This window comes from Parambassis ranga, chromosome 12, assembly GCF_900634625.1.
Source record: "Parambassis ranga chromosome 12, fParRan2.1, whole genome shotgun sequence".
NCBI lineage: Eukaryota > Metazoa > Chordata > Actinopteri > Ambassidae > Parambassis > Parambassis ranga.
In genome coordinates this window covers 3,067,205-3,082,096 of record NC_041032.1, presented here as the reverse complement: position 1 = coordinate 3,082,096, position 14,892 = coordinate 3,067,205, and the positions used below count along the sequence as shown (strand labels likewise).

At 44.1% G+C, this 14,892-nt stretch overlaps 2 protein-coding genes across 5 annotated transcripts in view; both read right to left on the bottom strand.

The window, feature by feature from the left end:
* Positions 1-215: 215 nt before the first annotated feature.
* tjp2a (tight junction protein 2a (zona occludens 2)) overlaps positions 216-14,892 on the bottom strand; it is a 25,057-nt gene continuing 10,380 nt past the window's right edge. For 3 of the 4 annotated variants that reach the window (XM_028417106.1, XM_028417107.1, XM_028417105.1), the window contains 23 exons: positions 13,292-13,345; positions 10,399-10,523; positions 10,178-10,280; positions 9,186-9,978; positions 8,864-8,967; positions 8,609-8,762; positions 7,374-7,485; positions 5,774-5,904; positions 5,606-5,690; positions 5,336-5,486; positions 5,110-5,218; positions 4,720-4,939; positions 4,438-4,625; positions 4,249-4,344; positions 4,089-4,168; positions 3,789-3,999; positions 3,603-3,703; positions 3,270-3,494; positions 3,032-3,136; positions 2,677-2,889; positions 2,255-2,332; positions 1,510-1,595; positions 216-1,426 (listed from right to left, as the gene is read on the bottom strand). In XM_028417106.1, coding sequence (XP_028272907.1) covers positions 1,285-1,426; positions 1,510-1,595; positions 2,255-2,332; positions 2,677-2,889; positions 3,032-3,136; positions 3,270-3,494; positions 3,603-3,703; positions 3,789-3,999; positions 4,089-4,168; positions 4,249-4,344; positions 4,438-4,625; positions 4,720-4,939; positions 5,110-5,218; positions 5,336-5,486; positions 5,606-5,690; positions 5,774-5,904; positions 7,374-7,485; positions 8,609-8,762; positions 8,864-8,967; positions 9,186-9,978; positions 10,178-10,280; positions 10,399-10,523; positions 13,292-13,345 — 3,666 coding nt within the window. In that variant the 3' untranslated portion in view covers positions 216-1,284. The remainder of the gene's footprint in view (positions 1,427-1,509; positions 1,596-2,254; positions 2,333-2,676; positions 2,890-3,031; positions 3,137-3,269; positions 3,495-3,602; positions 3,704-3,788; positions 4,000-4,088; positions 4,169-4,248; positions 4,345-4,437; positions 4,626-4,719; positions 4,940-5,109; positions 5,219-5,335; positions 5,487-5,605; positions 5,691-5,773; positions 5,905-7,373; positions 7,486-8,608; positions 8,763-8,863; positions 8,968-9,185; positions 9,979-10,177; positions 10,281-10,398; positions 10,524-13,291; positions 13,346-14,892) is intronic. The other variant, XM_028417108.1, reaches the window with a different exon arrangement.
* Positions 11,929-14,892, bottom strand: part of pip5k1ba (phosphatidylinositol-4-phosphate 5-kinase, type I, beta a) — a 24,040-nt gene continuing 21,076 nt past the window's right edge. Inside the window, exon 16 of the transcript XR_003671427.1 lies at positions 11,929-11,939. The gene's annotated coding sequence lies outside the window, so the exon portion shown is untranslated. The remainder of the gene's footprint in view (positions 11,940-14,892) is intronic.

The window sequence follows — 14,892 nt, the reverse complement described above, 5'->3', positions numbered from 1 at the left end:
GGAACGGGAGCACAAGATTTAACTACACAAGGGTTAACAACAGGTGAAAGCAACCAAGGGAGGGGCGGGTAATCCACAAGGAGGGAAACACAACAGACACACAAGGTACCTAGACGTTTATTTCCCACCAAGTTGTGTGTTTTTTCATGTTCTACTGACATATTTGTAGGTCACAACTGAAACATTTTCACAAAAACTAACAATTGAAGCACAAAGAGTGTAAAAAGAGTTTATTTAGTAGAATTTCCCAAGTAACACTCAGGACACGACAACAACAAAACAGAAATCGTAACATGTATTTAAAAGATAAACCAAAATGATTGTCACCACAATCCCAATACTCTCAATGTGTACAAAGACTTGACTGAGCTGGGTGTATAATCAATATAAAAATCATAAAAATGTGATTGTCTCTGGCTGCAGGCTGCATTTTAAACCCTAAACTTTAACACAACTCATCATTTACAGTCAGTATCATCATTTACATCTGTTCCAGTGAAGGCTGTGCTCTGCATTCAGGTGATAACAAACAACAAAAGAAATGTGTGGAAGAACATTTCCTGTTCAAATCCACACATTTTCCCCCACAAAAAAAAAAACAGCAAGCGCTTCCTTTTCTTTGCACCCAGCTTCAAATGAGGATCTTTTTGTTTTGTTTTAAAGCCTCGTCCTGTCTGTCAGAAGGTTTATTTCCCGAGCTGATATACAAGGCACTTGAAAATAAAGCTGCTTCCCAGAATGTCTTCCACAGCGTACAGTTTGGAATGTACAAAGTTTCAAAGAAGCCTCAGCAGGAGAGAGAACAAATTCACACCTGTCAGTGCTTGTTTTCTGCATGATTCCTTTTGGTATGTGTTCAACAGATAATGTAACTGGTGACGTGCAGATACTTTAGGTTTGGGTGCAGTGTTGTTGCCTCTCACGTAGTAACCAATGTACTCTGATAACAGAGGCGAGAGTTAACAGAGTTAAAGCTACACTGAAACAAAAAAAAAAACTTTCCTGTCTGTATGACAGGACGTGAGGCGCAAACTGAGTCTTTACAGAGAAAAACAAAACAAAACAATCAAACCTCACTTACATCACGTACGTACACTGAAATGTCAGCCATCTTGGTTTTTGGGACAGAAGTGAAAGTAAACCGTGGACTCTTTGTCTAGGATGCTGTGTGCACTTCCTGTACATGTAGTAGTAGTGTTTTTAAGTCGAGCTGCAAAAAGCAGTTACCATGGCAACAGGTGCTGAAAAGTGAGTGATCATGTGACCTTCCTGGTTTTTCTCGGCCTACAGCTCAGTGTCCTTGTATTTCTGAGGATTGTAGTAACCTCTCTTGGTCTGGTCGGCCAGCTGTCGGCGGTAGTCGGCCTCGTCGTCCTCCCCGTACGGTGGCCTGGATGGAGTCTGTGGCTCGGGGTTGGAGCTCGACCTAAGCACGTACACGCATACAGCAGGTTAAAAAATAAAAAATAATCTGAAATGTCACAGAGAGGAAAGGAATGACGCTCTCACCCTATTGGCTGGGGACGGTTGAGGTTGGGTTTTGGCAGTTTCATGGGGATGGCGTAGATGTCTGGATGCTTCTGGGCGATTTCCAACTGCACGGAGAAAAGAACAGACCCAGATATGTCAGAACTAATACACAAAAACACAACAAGACATGAAATCTACATGACCCACGAGAGGCTCCAAATGTTTTGGCAGCTTTTCTGTTTACTTGATGGATGGGCTCACGCTTTATATCATTTTTCAACATATGTACATTAAACTCGGCTGCTGTGATCCTTCCTGTTGTCCTCAGTGGCCACAAAGACCTTCACTGTCTGGTGTAAAAGGTCAACAGTCATCGCTCTGAGTAACAATACATTCCAAAGTTCAGTTAATGTCAGGTTTCAGACACATCAAGACCTTGACAGATAACAGGGCCACAAGCTGTGCTGCTCTGTCCTCTCTGTGTCCACTCTTTTGTCTGTTGCTACAATAACACAGCTAAAAACAACGAACGTACGGACAAACTGTAAGGCCAACTAAGGACTCCAGTCATCGACAGCTAGAGTCCGATTGATTTGTATTGCTGCGGGCATTTTTCCCAGCTTGATGCTGAACAGAACACTGTGTCCATTAAACAATCACATCTGTTTGAAAAAGGACGCCAGTCAGCGAAGAACTAAAAGAGAGCAGTTCAGCTTTGGTCATCTTTGTAAGTAACATTTGTGCAAACAAAGGCCTTGGTTACGTTCAAAGTAGCTTTACTGACCCGAGCGTTTTCTGCCTCTTGCAGCTCCAGCATCCTCTGAGCTCGTGCCAGGTGGTCCATCTTCTCAAAAGCTTTAATCTGAAAGGAAATACACCGGTGTTAATTAAGCCTCTGCTTAATAAACAAAAGGAGTAGATGGTGCACGTACACGTGGCAGGATTCACATGGAAGTGACATTTAATGAGCACAGTTATAACGGACAATGAGCCATTATGGATTTGAAAGAAGGAGGGGCTGCAGGCAGGGATTGCAGTTACCTGGTCACCCATTTTCTGTTTCATATAAGACGCAGAGAAAGTAAAAGAAGAAAAGAAATAATAAAAAAATGATTTCAAAGTCATGAATAAAGCCTATAAACACGAGGAAAGCAGAAACAACATTTAGGATCAGCTGCTGTGTTCATCTCAAAAGAGACTGCTCACCTTGCCCAGGAATGATTTGTTGGCAGGGTCCTCCTCTTCCGCGCCCCTCCGCGGACTCTGATCCTCAGATGATTGGGTCAGACGGGGGACGGTGGGCTTCAGGGCCACCGGTGGTGGTAGCGGCCTGCTGACGCCCGCTGCGTCGCTGCTGATGGTGCTGCTGGAGTGTGACTCATAGCTGCGCGTTGAGTCAGTGCGGCCCTGGACACGCACCTGGAACAAGAAAGGGTATTTGAGTTCACTTGAAAGCCTTATTTAGCTACTGGATGGGTTTTGGTGATAAGAGGTGTAGACGGAGTGATGTTTAGTACGGGGAATGAAGGGGTGAGGGGGTGGGGGTTAGGGGGGTTCTCACCTTCGGGGGTTCAGGGACAAAAGAAGGGGGAGGGCTGGGCTCTCTGTTCAGCACCTCCCTGCTCCCTGACCTCCTCATACGTGCTCGGGGTTCAGGGTGAGGCTTCTACACAGATGCAGGGTGGTTGTTAGTTCAGTGTTGCAAACGCACATTTCAATGATAAGAATGGATGACTAGAGGCAGAAGTGGTGGCTGTTAATTAGATGCATATCTGTCAGGTATTTAGCTACACGCCCACCTCGTCTGGCAGCACAGGCTCCGATGATCGACTGATGGCCGACACGGGATGGGGCTCGTCCAACGTCTCGTCCAGCTCGTTGTCGGTGTAAGCCCCGCCCTCGTCCGCCGTGTCCTCGTAGTCGCTGGTCAGTCGACTGTCCATGCTCAGATAGTCTGCGCTCATTGCTGACAGGTAGGACATGCGGTCGTCGTGCAGATCCAGGTCCTCTTCTGAGCCGTCCAACTAAGGCACAGAGACATTACTACACATTTCTACCATTTTCTATTCTAAAGTCCAAACGGGTGGACTAAAAACGACGTCCTGAAGCTTCACGCTGACAGTAAGACTCACCTTGCCCTCACACACCCACACAGCTCTGTTCTGCTGTTCCTCAATTGAATCTTTCACGCTGCCATACCATGCATCATTGGCTGAATTCAGGTCGACAGTTGCTAAATAAGTTAAAAATAAGCAAGAATTAGACGCAGAGAGGGACACCTAATGGTGACACACACACATATTGAGTGAGAACCCTACCTGTGAAGAGGTGTGAGCAGGTCTTCTTTAGCTTGACCGCCTGTTCGTACAGTTTGCGTGCGCTGCGGTTGGATCCGGGAATGAGGCGGTTCCTCATGGTCTTGACGCCCTGCTTGCTGTCCGGATTAAGGAAGATGACGATAGGATACCACTGGGTGTAGTTCAGGGTGTCCACAGCTTTGGGAGTCACGTCTAATAGAGCATGGCGGTCCTGGAGAAACATCAGGAGGAGGAGGATTAGTTAAATGTTAAGAGGATGCGTCAGTATTTTTGTGAAGCAGTATTTCGATCATACCGCACCTGTTCAATAATTTGTCGGATGGTGTTTAGTCTCACCACTCCAGAGGACTTCTCACTTCCTGCGTCTTTGGGTTCGGTTTCTGAAAAAGGAAAGAAAGTAGAGTGTAAGAATCTGTTTGTTAAGGTACACAGGTGTGTTTATAAAGTAGAAGACACTTACTAGCAACAACGAAATCATTGGGAATTTCAGCGGCCAGCTTTTCATTCACTGCATCAGATATGGGCCCAAATATCACCACCGGTCTCTTGAAACCAGCTTTAAACAATAAAAACAACAGGACACTCAGGGAAAAATGAAATAAAGGCTTCTGGTAAAATTGCAAAGAGGATGACTTTTCTTTTTATGCACCTTCTCGCAATACCACTCTCTCGTAGGCAGGGAATCGTGTGCTGACTGGAGCGGTGGTCAGGTCCTCTCTGCTCTTCCGTAAGTCTTTCTTCTTCGCTGCTCTTTGACCTCTCAGCCTCCAGAAGTCTCCTCTGTCGTTGCCTGAAGCAGCCCGAGCAGCATTTTGAACGTTGGCCATCTGCTCCGCTCTGTGAGATTAAAAAAAAGAAGAAGAAACTTTCACCCACTGCTCACACTTCCATCTAAATCCATTCACGTGACACATATTTAACCACGTGTTACCGGCTTTTGTTGGGGATGATTCCCTTCTCCAGCAGCTGGTTGTCTTTGTCGGTACGGATTGCCAGCCAGTTGCCCAGCTTGCCATCATAAAGTGTGTCTGTCACTTTGAAGATCTCTCCTCTGGTGAAAGGAAGGCTCTGTGGAGCCTCCTTCTCATACTCAAAGTGGGTTCTGATGAAAAAGGAGTCGCCTCGGCCAGACGCCAATATGTCCTTGTACACTGAAACAAACGCGTGAAATGGACTGTTTATACACTGAGCGCCATGAGACTTCTCATTGGTGTGACCTGTCCTCTTAGAGCACTCTTCTTTGTCATATTCTGTGTACGCTTTAACACTAATATTTGGCTTAATTTGCTTGAATGAACATTAACACTTTCCAGTGTGGTACCTTCAGGTTTGCTCTGAGCGAGAATGGTCACATCCTCTCCTTTGGGGATCTCCAGGAGGTAGAGGACAGCATCTTCACGAACCATCCCTCTGAAGTCCATGTTGTTCACCTGAGGAGGTGGACAGCAGGAAACAATAAAAATAAAGCACAATATCATAATAGACTCACAAACAGTGATGCAGCAACAAATCTGAAAGTTTTGAATGTTTAAATTAAGACGCGTCACCTTCACGATCTGATCTCCTGTGTGGAGACCTTCCTGTTCGGCTGCACTGTCCTCCTGAACGCCGGCGATGAAGATGCCCACATCATTTCCTCCTGCCAGCCTCAGCCCTACGCTGTCACCTTTCTGGAAACGCACCATCACTGTGTTCGGCCTGCATCGTGCAAGCAACGGCCCATCGTGCATAGCAAAGAAAAAGAAGAGAAGATTCTATATAGTCCTCCATAGTGTAGCTTTTACCCTAAATAACTTCTTCATTCACCAGATACTGACCCGTATATTTCCTGGTCTTCTACAGTTGGCTTTAAAGGCACCTTAGGAGGAGCGTGAAACTTTGGGGCCACAATAACAGCTGGTGCTGGATTAATAAACAGTTTAAGAGTCAGAGCATTCGTTCACATTTCAGTCATCGAAGATATTTAGAAGCAGAAACATGTTTACCTGGTGGCGTCTCTGGCCGTGTCTCTTCCCTGTCTGCCTGCAAAGGGGGCGTGCTTTCAGCGACTCTATCCGGAGGTCGGAACGGCGTTGGCATGGCGCCCATTTTTGCCAGCCTGTTAGGAGGGTCCTCTCTGGTAATATCACAAATTCATATATTAGACACTGCACACACTGAGGCATAGCAGCTTCACCATATTAACATCCAATACTGAAACAATTATTCAGAATAATCAATGCATATTTGATGTGATGGGCTGTCTTATCTTCATGAAGCATAAATCAACAATATTGCATTATCCTGCTTTTTCTTTTTCTGCTGTATTTAACACATGACTAATACATCAAAGCTGGGCCCAGCAGCATTTAAAAATAATAGCTAGTAGCTAATAACTATAATGAATTTTGCCTAATTTAGTGAATTGAAGATGTTTTGTGAGGTCACAGTGAAGCTCATGTTTAAAAATTAAGTTTTGTGTAAACACATAATACATAATCATCTGACTGCAGTGGGACTCAGTATTAGGCAAACACAACTCAGATGAACAACATATGACATTTTTTGCTGTGCCATTATTATATTTTTAACAAAAATGAAGCCAAAAAGAAGAAACGTGTTCTGTGTCCCCCTCTTCCTGCTGCCATAGGATTTAAATAGTTGAGCTGCAGCAGGTGCTGCTGATCATCAGTCCTTGATGTATTGATCATCAGCAGGTGCACAGACCTAAACAGATGTTTTGGCAGTTTGCTGCTCTGGAACATTCAGGTGTGTGTTAACACAATGGCTGCATCTGAACAAATAACAACACTTGTGGACCAATGTCTTATGGACACATGAGACCAAAGTGGAGCCGTTTGCTCTTAATGATCACCAACATCTGCTGAAAACCACACACAGCATTTCAGAAGGAACACCTCGAATACACCTCAAAGCACAGTGGTGGAGGGATCATTTGTTCTTGTTTTGCAGCTACAGGACCTGGACACCTTGCAGTCATTGATTCGACCATGAACTCCTCTGTACACCAGAGTATTCTAGAGACAAATGTGCAATGTGCAAAATCTGGACAATGATCCAAAGCTCAGCAGCAAATCCACATCAGACTGGCTGAAAGGTAAAAGATTGAAGCTTTTGAAATGGTACAGTCAAAGTCCACACCTTAGTTGTAATGCTGGGTTAGGACCTTAAAAGGTGAATTCTCAAAAAATCTCAATGAACTGAAGGAATGTTGTGAAGAGGAATGGTTCAAAACTCCTTGAAGTCAGTGAGACTGATAAAATCATACAGGAAACTATTACTCGAAGTTACTGCAGCTACTGAATCATAGTGCTTACAATTTCCCACACATTTTCTTTTGGCTTAAATTTTGCTAAAAAAATGAAAAATAATAACGGCACAGTGAAAAGTTACATGTCTGAGGTTGTATTTGCACACACAACACACACACAAAAAATAAAATAAAATAAAAGAGGCGTTACTAACTTATAATAAATTGCACATTATGCTAACTGGATAACAGCCCTTCCAAGAAATGACAGGAAACAGACCTCAGAAAAACAGCACACATTTTTTCCACTCTGAGTGCAGCTAATGGCCGCTTACCTGGTCTTGTCTCTGAGCCTCTCATTGGACGAGTGCGAGGAAAGGTCGGAGTGGTGGCCCCGTCTGTCATCCTGTGGAGAGTAGGAGCGGTACGACTCGATCTCAGAGATATCTACAAAAGACACAAAAACATGTTGTAAAGAAATCTCTGTGAATGAACACTTGAGCACGTATGGAATCATGCAAATTCATCTCTTTACCTCTTGTATTTTGTAAATTACATAATGTGGCTTTTACATGATTCAAATCATGTCATAGCCCACAGGGTAATGAAATAAGAAAACACAGTGGAGCTAGACAAATGAAGGTCACATCACTACTCGCAGTTAAATACTCCCACTAATTACATGCATTAGCAGAATCATAGATCTTAACCATGACAAAGAGGATGTGTAGTCTTTTGCAATAGGAAGACTACATTTCTATGTATTTCTGAGTGACGAAAAAAACCATGCAATGAATGGACTTGATGATCAGATGCCCTCTCATCCTTCACACACACACACAGTCAGCCAGTCAGTCCATATTGTGATCAAAGGTGTTTACAGAGAGAGATCCAGGATGGCAGAGAGCAGAGGGCCGCTGTGGTGCGAACCTTAACATAATGAAATTCTGTCATATCCAATAGCAGGATTATGATTTGGGATTAGATCACCCCGCTAGAGGCGAGTGAGCACTTTCACACATGTACACACACACACACACACACACACACAGACAGACATACGCACACAGTACCAAAACCAGACAAAGTGGGTCACAAGTCTTTGGGCTATTCCCCCCCTCCCTGCAAACATTTGGTCAGTGAACAATCCACTCACACCACTTATCTAGATTGGTCGCAACCAATCGCAGAATGCCATCTGGTCATGTGACTTTAAAAACAGGTATAAAAGGGTGAGTAATCATGAGGGTGGAGGTATAATGATGATTGTTTGGTTAGCTCACAGTGCTAGTGCTGCTGTGTAAAATATTCGTAGGTAAAATAATATTTAAACAAAACTAAAAACTGATGTGATTAAAGCCTTTATTTTTTTTATGAAGGGAAACAGATTTGATTGACAGATACAGCAAATAGTGATAGCAACAATGTTTCCACAGTTGATATGTATGAAGTTCATGAACAGTGGGTTTATATATGATGATGAAGGAGATGATGATGAAGTTTGCCACTCGCCAGGTGTGCCTTTACACTGGATAGGACCTGCTGGTTTTCAGTTTCGAGTATCTCTCACCATCGAGCTCCGAGTCGCTGTCGGCCATCGGCGGGACTCGGATCAGCACCTGGCGTCTGTCTCTCTGCACCACCAGCTGCAGCTTGCCGCGGGATTTCTCAATCAGCTTCCCTGCGTCGCTGAGAGATAGGTTTTCTGTCACCGTGCCGTTAATCTGATAGAGAGAGAGAGAGAGAGAGAGAGAGGGGAGATTAGGTGATGGTCAACATTTCTCAGTACACAAAATACAAAGACACATAAAATATGTGGCACTACCTTGAGTATGATGTCTCCTTCCTGGAGGTTTCCATCTCTGCTGGCAAGTCCTGTGCTAGTCATCTCTTTGATAAAGAGCTGACTGCCAAGACGAAGGCCATACTCTGGAGGACAATCAACACAGGCTTTACAAACCACATTTATCACCTCTGTGTTCTTGATTAGTTGATGGTTAAGGCTTTGCACATTCTGTATAAAAAATATTTTCCCAAAGTTGTCCAAAAATATTATATTCAATTCATTTCTCTTACTTTTCCAATATTTTCACAAATTGGTACCAAAAGTCAACTTTAATCTCATTTTCCATTTCCATCAGTCTCACCTTCATTGGGATGGTTCTTCAGCAGCAGGACATTTAAAGGTTTCTCCAGTGGCTCCAGGTCCCGAGCAGGACGGGGTAGAGGAATGGGTATTGGAGCTGGTGATGGTGATCGGTCTAAGCGGTCCCTACTCCCACTCCGCTTCACTGGCTCATCATACTTTCTCGGGTCGCTGGGGATGAGTTCACGTCCCCGTTCGAAGCTGTGGTCACGCCCACGTCCACGTCCTGGGCTATGGCTGTCGCGTCTGTAGCGAGTATCAGGGCTGTTGGTGCGATCCAGCGTCCGCTCACTGCGGAAGCGCCTGTCCGGGCTGTACTCCCGGTCGAGGGTTCGTTCGCTGCGGTAGCGTCGATCAGGACTGTGGTCCCGGTCCAAGGCACGCTCGCTACGGTACCTCCTGTCTGGGCTGTACTCTCGGTCAAGCATGTGGTCACTCTTGTAGCGTCGATCAGGGCTGTGCTCTCTGTCCAAAGTGCGTCCTCTGCTGCCATCCCTTCTGTACTGGCGGTCTGGAGAGAGGTCTCTCTCTGTGCTCCTGCCACGTTCCCGCCGGTCGTAGTCTCTGTCGTAGTCGCGTTCGCGCGTTTGGTAGCCAGAGTCCATGTAGCCTCCTCCGCCTCGCTCCCTCTCCAGGCTGTGGTCCCGCCCGCCTCCACTTCGAGCGCTGTACACACTGCGGCCGTCCTGCTCGTAGTTGTAATCATCGTTGTAGTCATTGTTGAAGACTCGGTCGTCAGGTGATGGTGGACGGTTCAGCATATTGACTGGGACTTTCCTGGGCCTCTTGACAGTCTGAAATTTCCATAAACACAGAAAGGTCACCTAAGAAAAACTCAAAATGTATTCCACTTCTGTAACCACATAAAACTAGGGGAAATTAGGTTATTACATTTCCTGTGCCAGCTTCCACCCGGCAACATTGCAGTCATTGTTAAACTGAAATATCACCTTATTTAGAAAATAAAAAAACAACTACCGGTACATTACTTACAATTTTTGCTACTTTGCCACACTTCCTGAGGGTCTGGACGGCAAAGGAGTGCATGGCCCCATCCATGGGGATGGCATTCACCTGCACTACTCGGTCTTTCTCACTAAAAGCAAAGATACAATGATATGAGCTTCTCATGCTAAACTCAAAAACATGTATTTATTTATTTTATTAAGTGTGTTCTTGTACTAAGTTAGGACAAAACTGAAAGTGGTACACACAACAACAATCCATCAGCAGGTCCTCCCTGCAGGACGTCGGACACCACTATGGACGTCTCGCCGGTATCATCATTTGGGTTGTCCCGCCCCCCTGACACAGCAATGCCAAAACCCATCTTTGGGTCCTGAGAACATCAAGCAAAAACATGGAATGTGTTTAGTGTCACACTGTGTGGTGTGTTTTGCTGTGTGAGTGTCTGTAAATGTGTATGTGTGTGTGTGAGGAGCACTGTAATCCCTCTGCTCACCCTGCATTATCATGGCCGTATGTGTATTGTACATGGTGATTTAAGGGATTCTGGGGGAACTATAATTACACTTTTCTGTATTATAACTCAACGTACTGTGGTTCAGCACCTACGTGAGTGTCTTGCAACTATCATGTAGATTTTTGAACTGTATGGGCATTGCAATAAAATACAATGCTAATCCAAATCATTTTCAACCATTTTCAACTGCATATAGCCATGTGTGTCTCTGTAAGAACACCTTTTTCAAGGTGTGATGTTAATTCACAAGCATGTCTATTTTAAAACGTTTCTTGTTTCTTTGGAAAGGCTTCTGGGCTCTGAATGTTTCTACCTGCTATTGCTCCAGTTTACCCAGATGAGATTAGGTCACAGATTTGTTGACCCTGTCTCTTTATCCCCTCCCTTCCATCTGTACTTAAAAAAAAAAAAAAAAGCATACCCACTACAATTCACCATTTCCCTCTGTCTCTAGCAGATGGCCGTGGAGGCAGAGGGAGGGTGAAAGTGGGGGAAATGAGACATGAACAGTGTCTCTTTATTCCAAAATAATATTCTTTAAAATACAATTTCATTACTCTTAATTATTAATAATTACAAAAAATGCAACCACTAAAATAATAAAAATTATGAATAAGCACTGCTGTAGAGTTAGGTCACAATGTTCCCCCTTGCATCCATGCATTCATAGACAGCAAAATAAGGCCACATCGCAGCATTTGTTGGTTAAATGCTGTTTCATACTCCACAAGAACAGAGACTGTGGAGTATAAAACAGCCTTGTGCGTGAGTGTGCGTGTACGAGACGAGAGAGGCTGTGCGCCCGTAGTGGGGAGTTGTTAGTTCGCGGCAGGAATGAAATGTACAGTACAGAGTAAAACAACAAAGCAGCAGCCCTGCAAGGACATGTAAGATTGTTACATACTCCACGAGAAACGTGTGTGCAGAATTCCTCATACAGCACTCCCACTGCTGCACACACACAAGAACACACAACAACGGCAGAAACATCTAGGTAAATATTATATATTTACCTGAATGAGGGATGGCAACTAGCCGATAACGTTCAGAGAGGTGGGTGCGTACTTTCTTGTAGCATGATAATACTGTGAACAGTATTGTTTGCCCTGTGTGGATTCTGTGCTAGAAGTTTTTTCGCTTCTCCACATTAGCCACACCCTCTCTGAAATCCCGACCAATTACACAATAGTTCTCAGATACGACTGAGAAAAAGAGTATGTGATGAAAACAAGCTGCAACAGCGCTCTGAGAACAAAGTGACGTCATTTTCTTCTCGGAACGCCGAGAGCAGAAAGAAAGTTTCTCTGTTTTCTTGGAGTGAACATCTATGCACACTCACCCCCTCCCAGGTACGCACACACACACTCACTGCCCAGTTTCTTAAAGGAGACATGCCACTCTTAAAACATCTGTTTCATTAAGACAGGCTTAATGCTATTCATTTAGGTTTTGGCTAGTGTACAGTAATGGATGGGAAAAAGCAACCCCCCCCACCTCTACACCATGCGAGGCATGCATTTTTTTCTAAGGTGAAACCAGAAGCATCACACTGATTTCAAAGTGACAGCAGAGAATGGGAGGCCAAGGAAGCCTGTCGCTGTTACTGTTTCCAACAGTGACTGAAGCAAGAGGTGATGAGATGTAATGGTGTAAAACGGTGAATGGGCTGCTTAAGAAATGCAGGGACAGAGCATGCCCCTGGTATGCAACATGTAATGCAAATAAGCAAAGCTGACCCAAAAACATACTCATTTTTCGATGATTGTCATTCAGGTCATGTAAGTTTTCACGTGTTGCGGAGTCTTTAAATATCAACCTATTCAACTCGGTGTTGCACATCACAATGATAACAAATAAAATAAAAATCTGCACATTTTAAAAAGTTCTTTGTTAATAAATGTTAGAAGAGAATAAAAAGTAACTGTTCAGAGCAGGATGTGACAGCTGGCTGTGGTGGGGTTGAGATGCAGGGGTCACATGCCTGCAGCACAGGACCCTTTTTGCACTAAATCTTTTTCTGGCTTCAGTGAGCTGTGGCACAAGACAATGAGCTCATCATGATGATTACCTAAGCTCAACTGGTTTGCTCTCACACAGTGGCACACGTGTTTTTGAGGATGTAGAAGTGGGTTCTCGGCCGGGGGCAAGATGTGGCAACACACATCCAAATTTAACAACACATTGAAGATGTCGATCAAGAACACGTGACAGCTGTTGTCCTTTCTACCATCAGGTAAATAATAATATTAGCAACCTAAAACATCTTGACATCATTTTCTTTAGTTTATGATTATGGTTTAAATTATAAACAAACAAAAAAGAGCTATGATTTTGCTTAGGAATTTGCACGGTTAAAACAATGTGACTTATTTACACATGGAGCAGAATGAGTAGTTGTTTTAAAGCTACATCTTCTACCAGCAGTGTTCTGGTCTTAACAGAACACTGTAAATGGCATGAGTTTTTGTTGTTGACAGTTTCCTTGCTTTTTTTCAGACCATACCAGTATCAGATAACATACATTCTGATACCAAACTAATAATGGAACAGCTTGGTATTATGGCTAAAATGTAAATATTGTAACCGACATGTGGTTGGAGTTATTTTAGTGCAGATGGACTTACCCTCTGCAGGGTCACGGTGTACTGCTCCCACACGGTCTCCTCCATGACCGGGTTCTATAGAGGAAGCAAAGATTATCATGAGTGGTTTCATTTCACTGAACAGATTAATAATGTATTACGTGATGTAACGACAAAGCCAGTTCATTAGCCTATGCTGTTGTTACACAACCAGGAGTTCCCAGAAGAACAATGGCAGGCCTCTGCCCAGCTGTGTATATCAAGTTTGAATGAGAAACTTTGGGCTTCTGTTGATTAAATATTAATGAGAACATTTGGACACAAGTTTGCCTTCTTTAAAAAGCACTTGGCGATACAGTTTTTCCAGCAGACTTTCAGAAAGTCACTAACAGGAAACACACACACTAAATGCCAAATCATTTAAAACCAGTGAACTGAAATTCTGGGTCTGCAACAACGGTTTTAAATATCAGACATACAGTTAAACCTGTTTTAATTAATCAATCAATGATCAATGAGAGAAGCCAGAGCAAAAATCCAACTTGTCAGTTAATTTTAGTGACTAATCAATAACACAGTCCGTCAGCCCAACCCCCAGGCACCAGTGACACAAACTTAATCAAAATATTACCCGATTTATGCCCAAAGTTGATTAAAAGCACAAACACAGAATTGCTGCCTCCTTTACCAAAATAAACTATCACATCATAACCATAACGATTTGTGAACCTAAACATTCAAAAACACTTGATTTTTTTCCACTTTTCTGCAAGTCTCAACCCCTAATTTCAAAATAAAACTTGACCTGAGTCAACCCGTAACAGAAACACTCAGGTCCATTAGAACGCCAGTCGAGTCCAGCTGCCTGACCGAGACGCAGATCAGAGCAAATCTACGCCATGGTGGAAGAATCACACTCACAAGTCCCTGCAGGATACGTATGGTCTTGACCGCATGGGCCCATTTCCTGTGCAGGCTTAGGACGGTCTTCATCGTTGCCGCTCTCCGTCTCTTCCTATCTGCGTCTCTCCCTGTTCACCACCAGCGGTGCTCTGGCAGACTGATGTGCGCCACAGCCTCCTCCATGGCCACAGCTGCACAACCACCAGCAGCTCTCTCCCTGCATCTGCCCGCCTGCCTGCCTTTGACGTAAGAGGGATTCTGCTGGCCTACATTCAGCACAAATCCCACCGTCTGCAGACAGTGTAAACATACTGACAAACCAACTCCGGTGTACACCGTGATTAAATGCCCTAGTGTTCACGTAAAAACACAACAGCGAATCACAAAACATATTTTGGGTTTTGGGTCTCCTAAGACCTCAAGACATATCAGGTCCTCTTTAAACCTTTAGAGGTGCTTCATTTAACATCCAAGACAAAGCTACAACAAACATGTTTAATTCAATTTGAGCACAACTGCTGAGATTTTAAGTTGTATGGGTTTTTTTAGGTAACTGTGGTGCACAGTGAAATCTGTGCAGTGCTGACTCTACGGCCCAGGCTTAGTGAAATGGGGACATCACTCGGGCTGGCAGCAAACCCATCATAACCCACTTTTTGATCTTCTAGCCTACACGGGAATACTTTAGGACCAGCAGCAGAAGCAGAGAGCCCACAGGGCTGTGTGAATGAAAAGAGAAT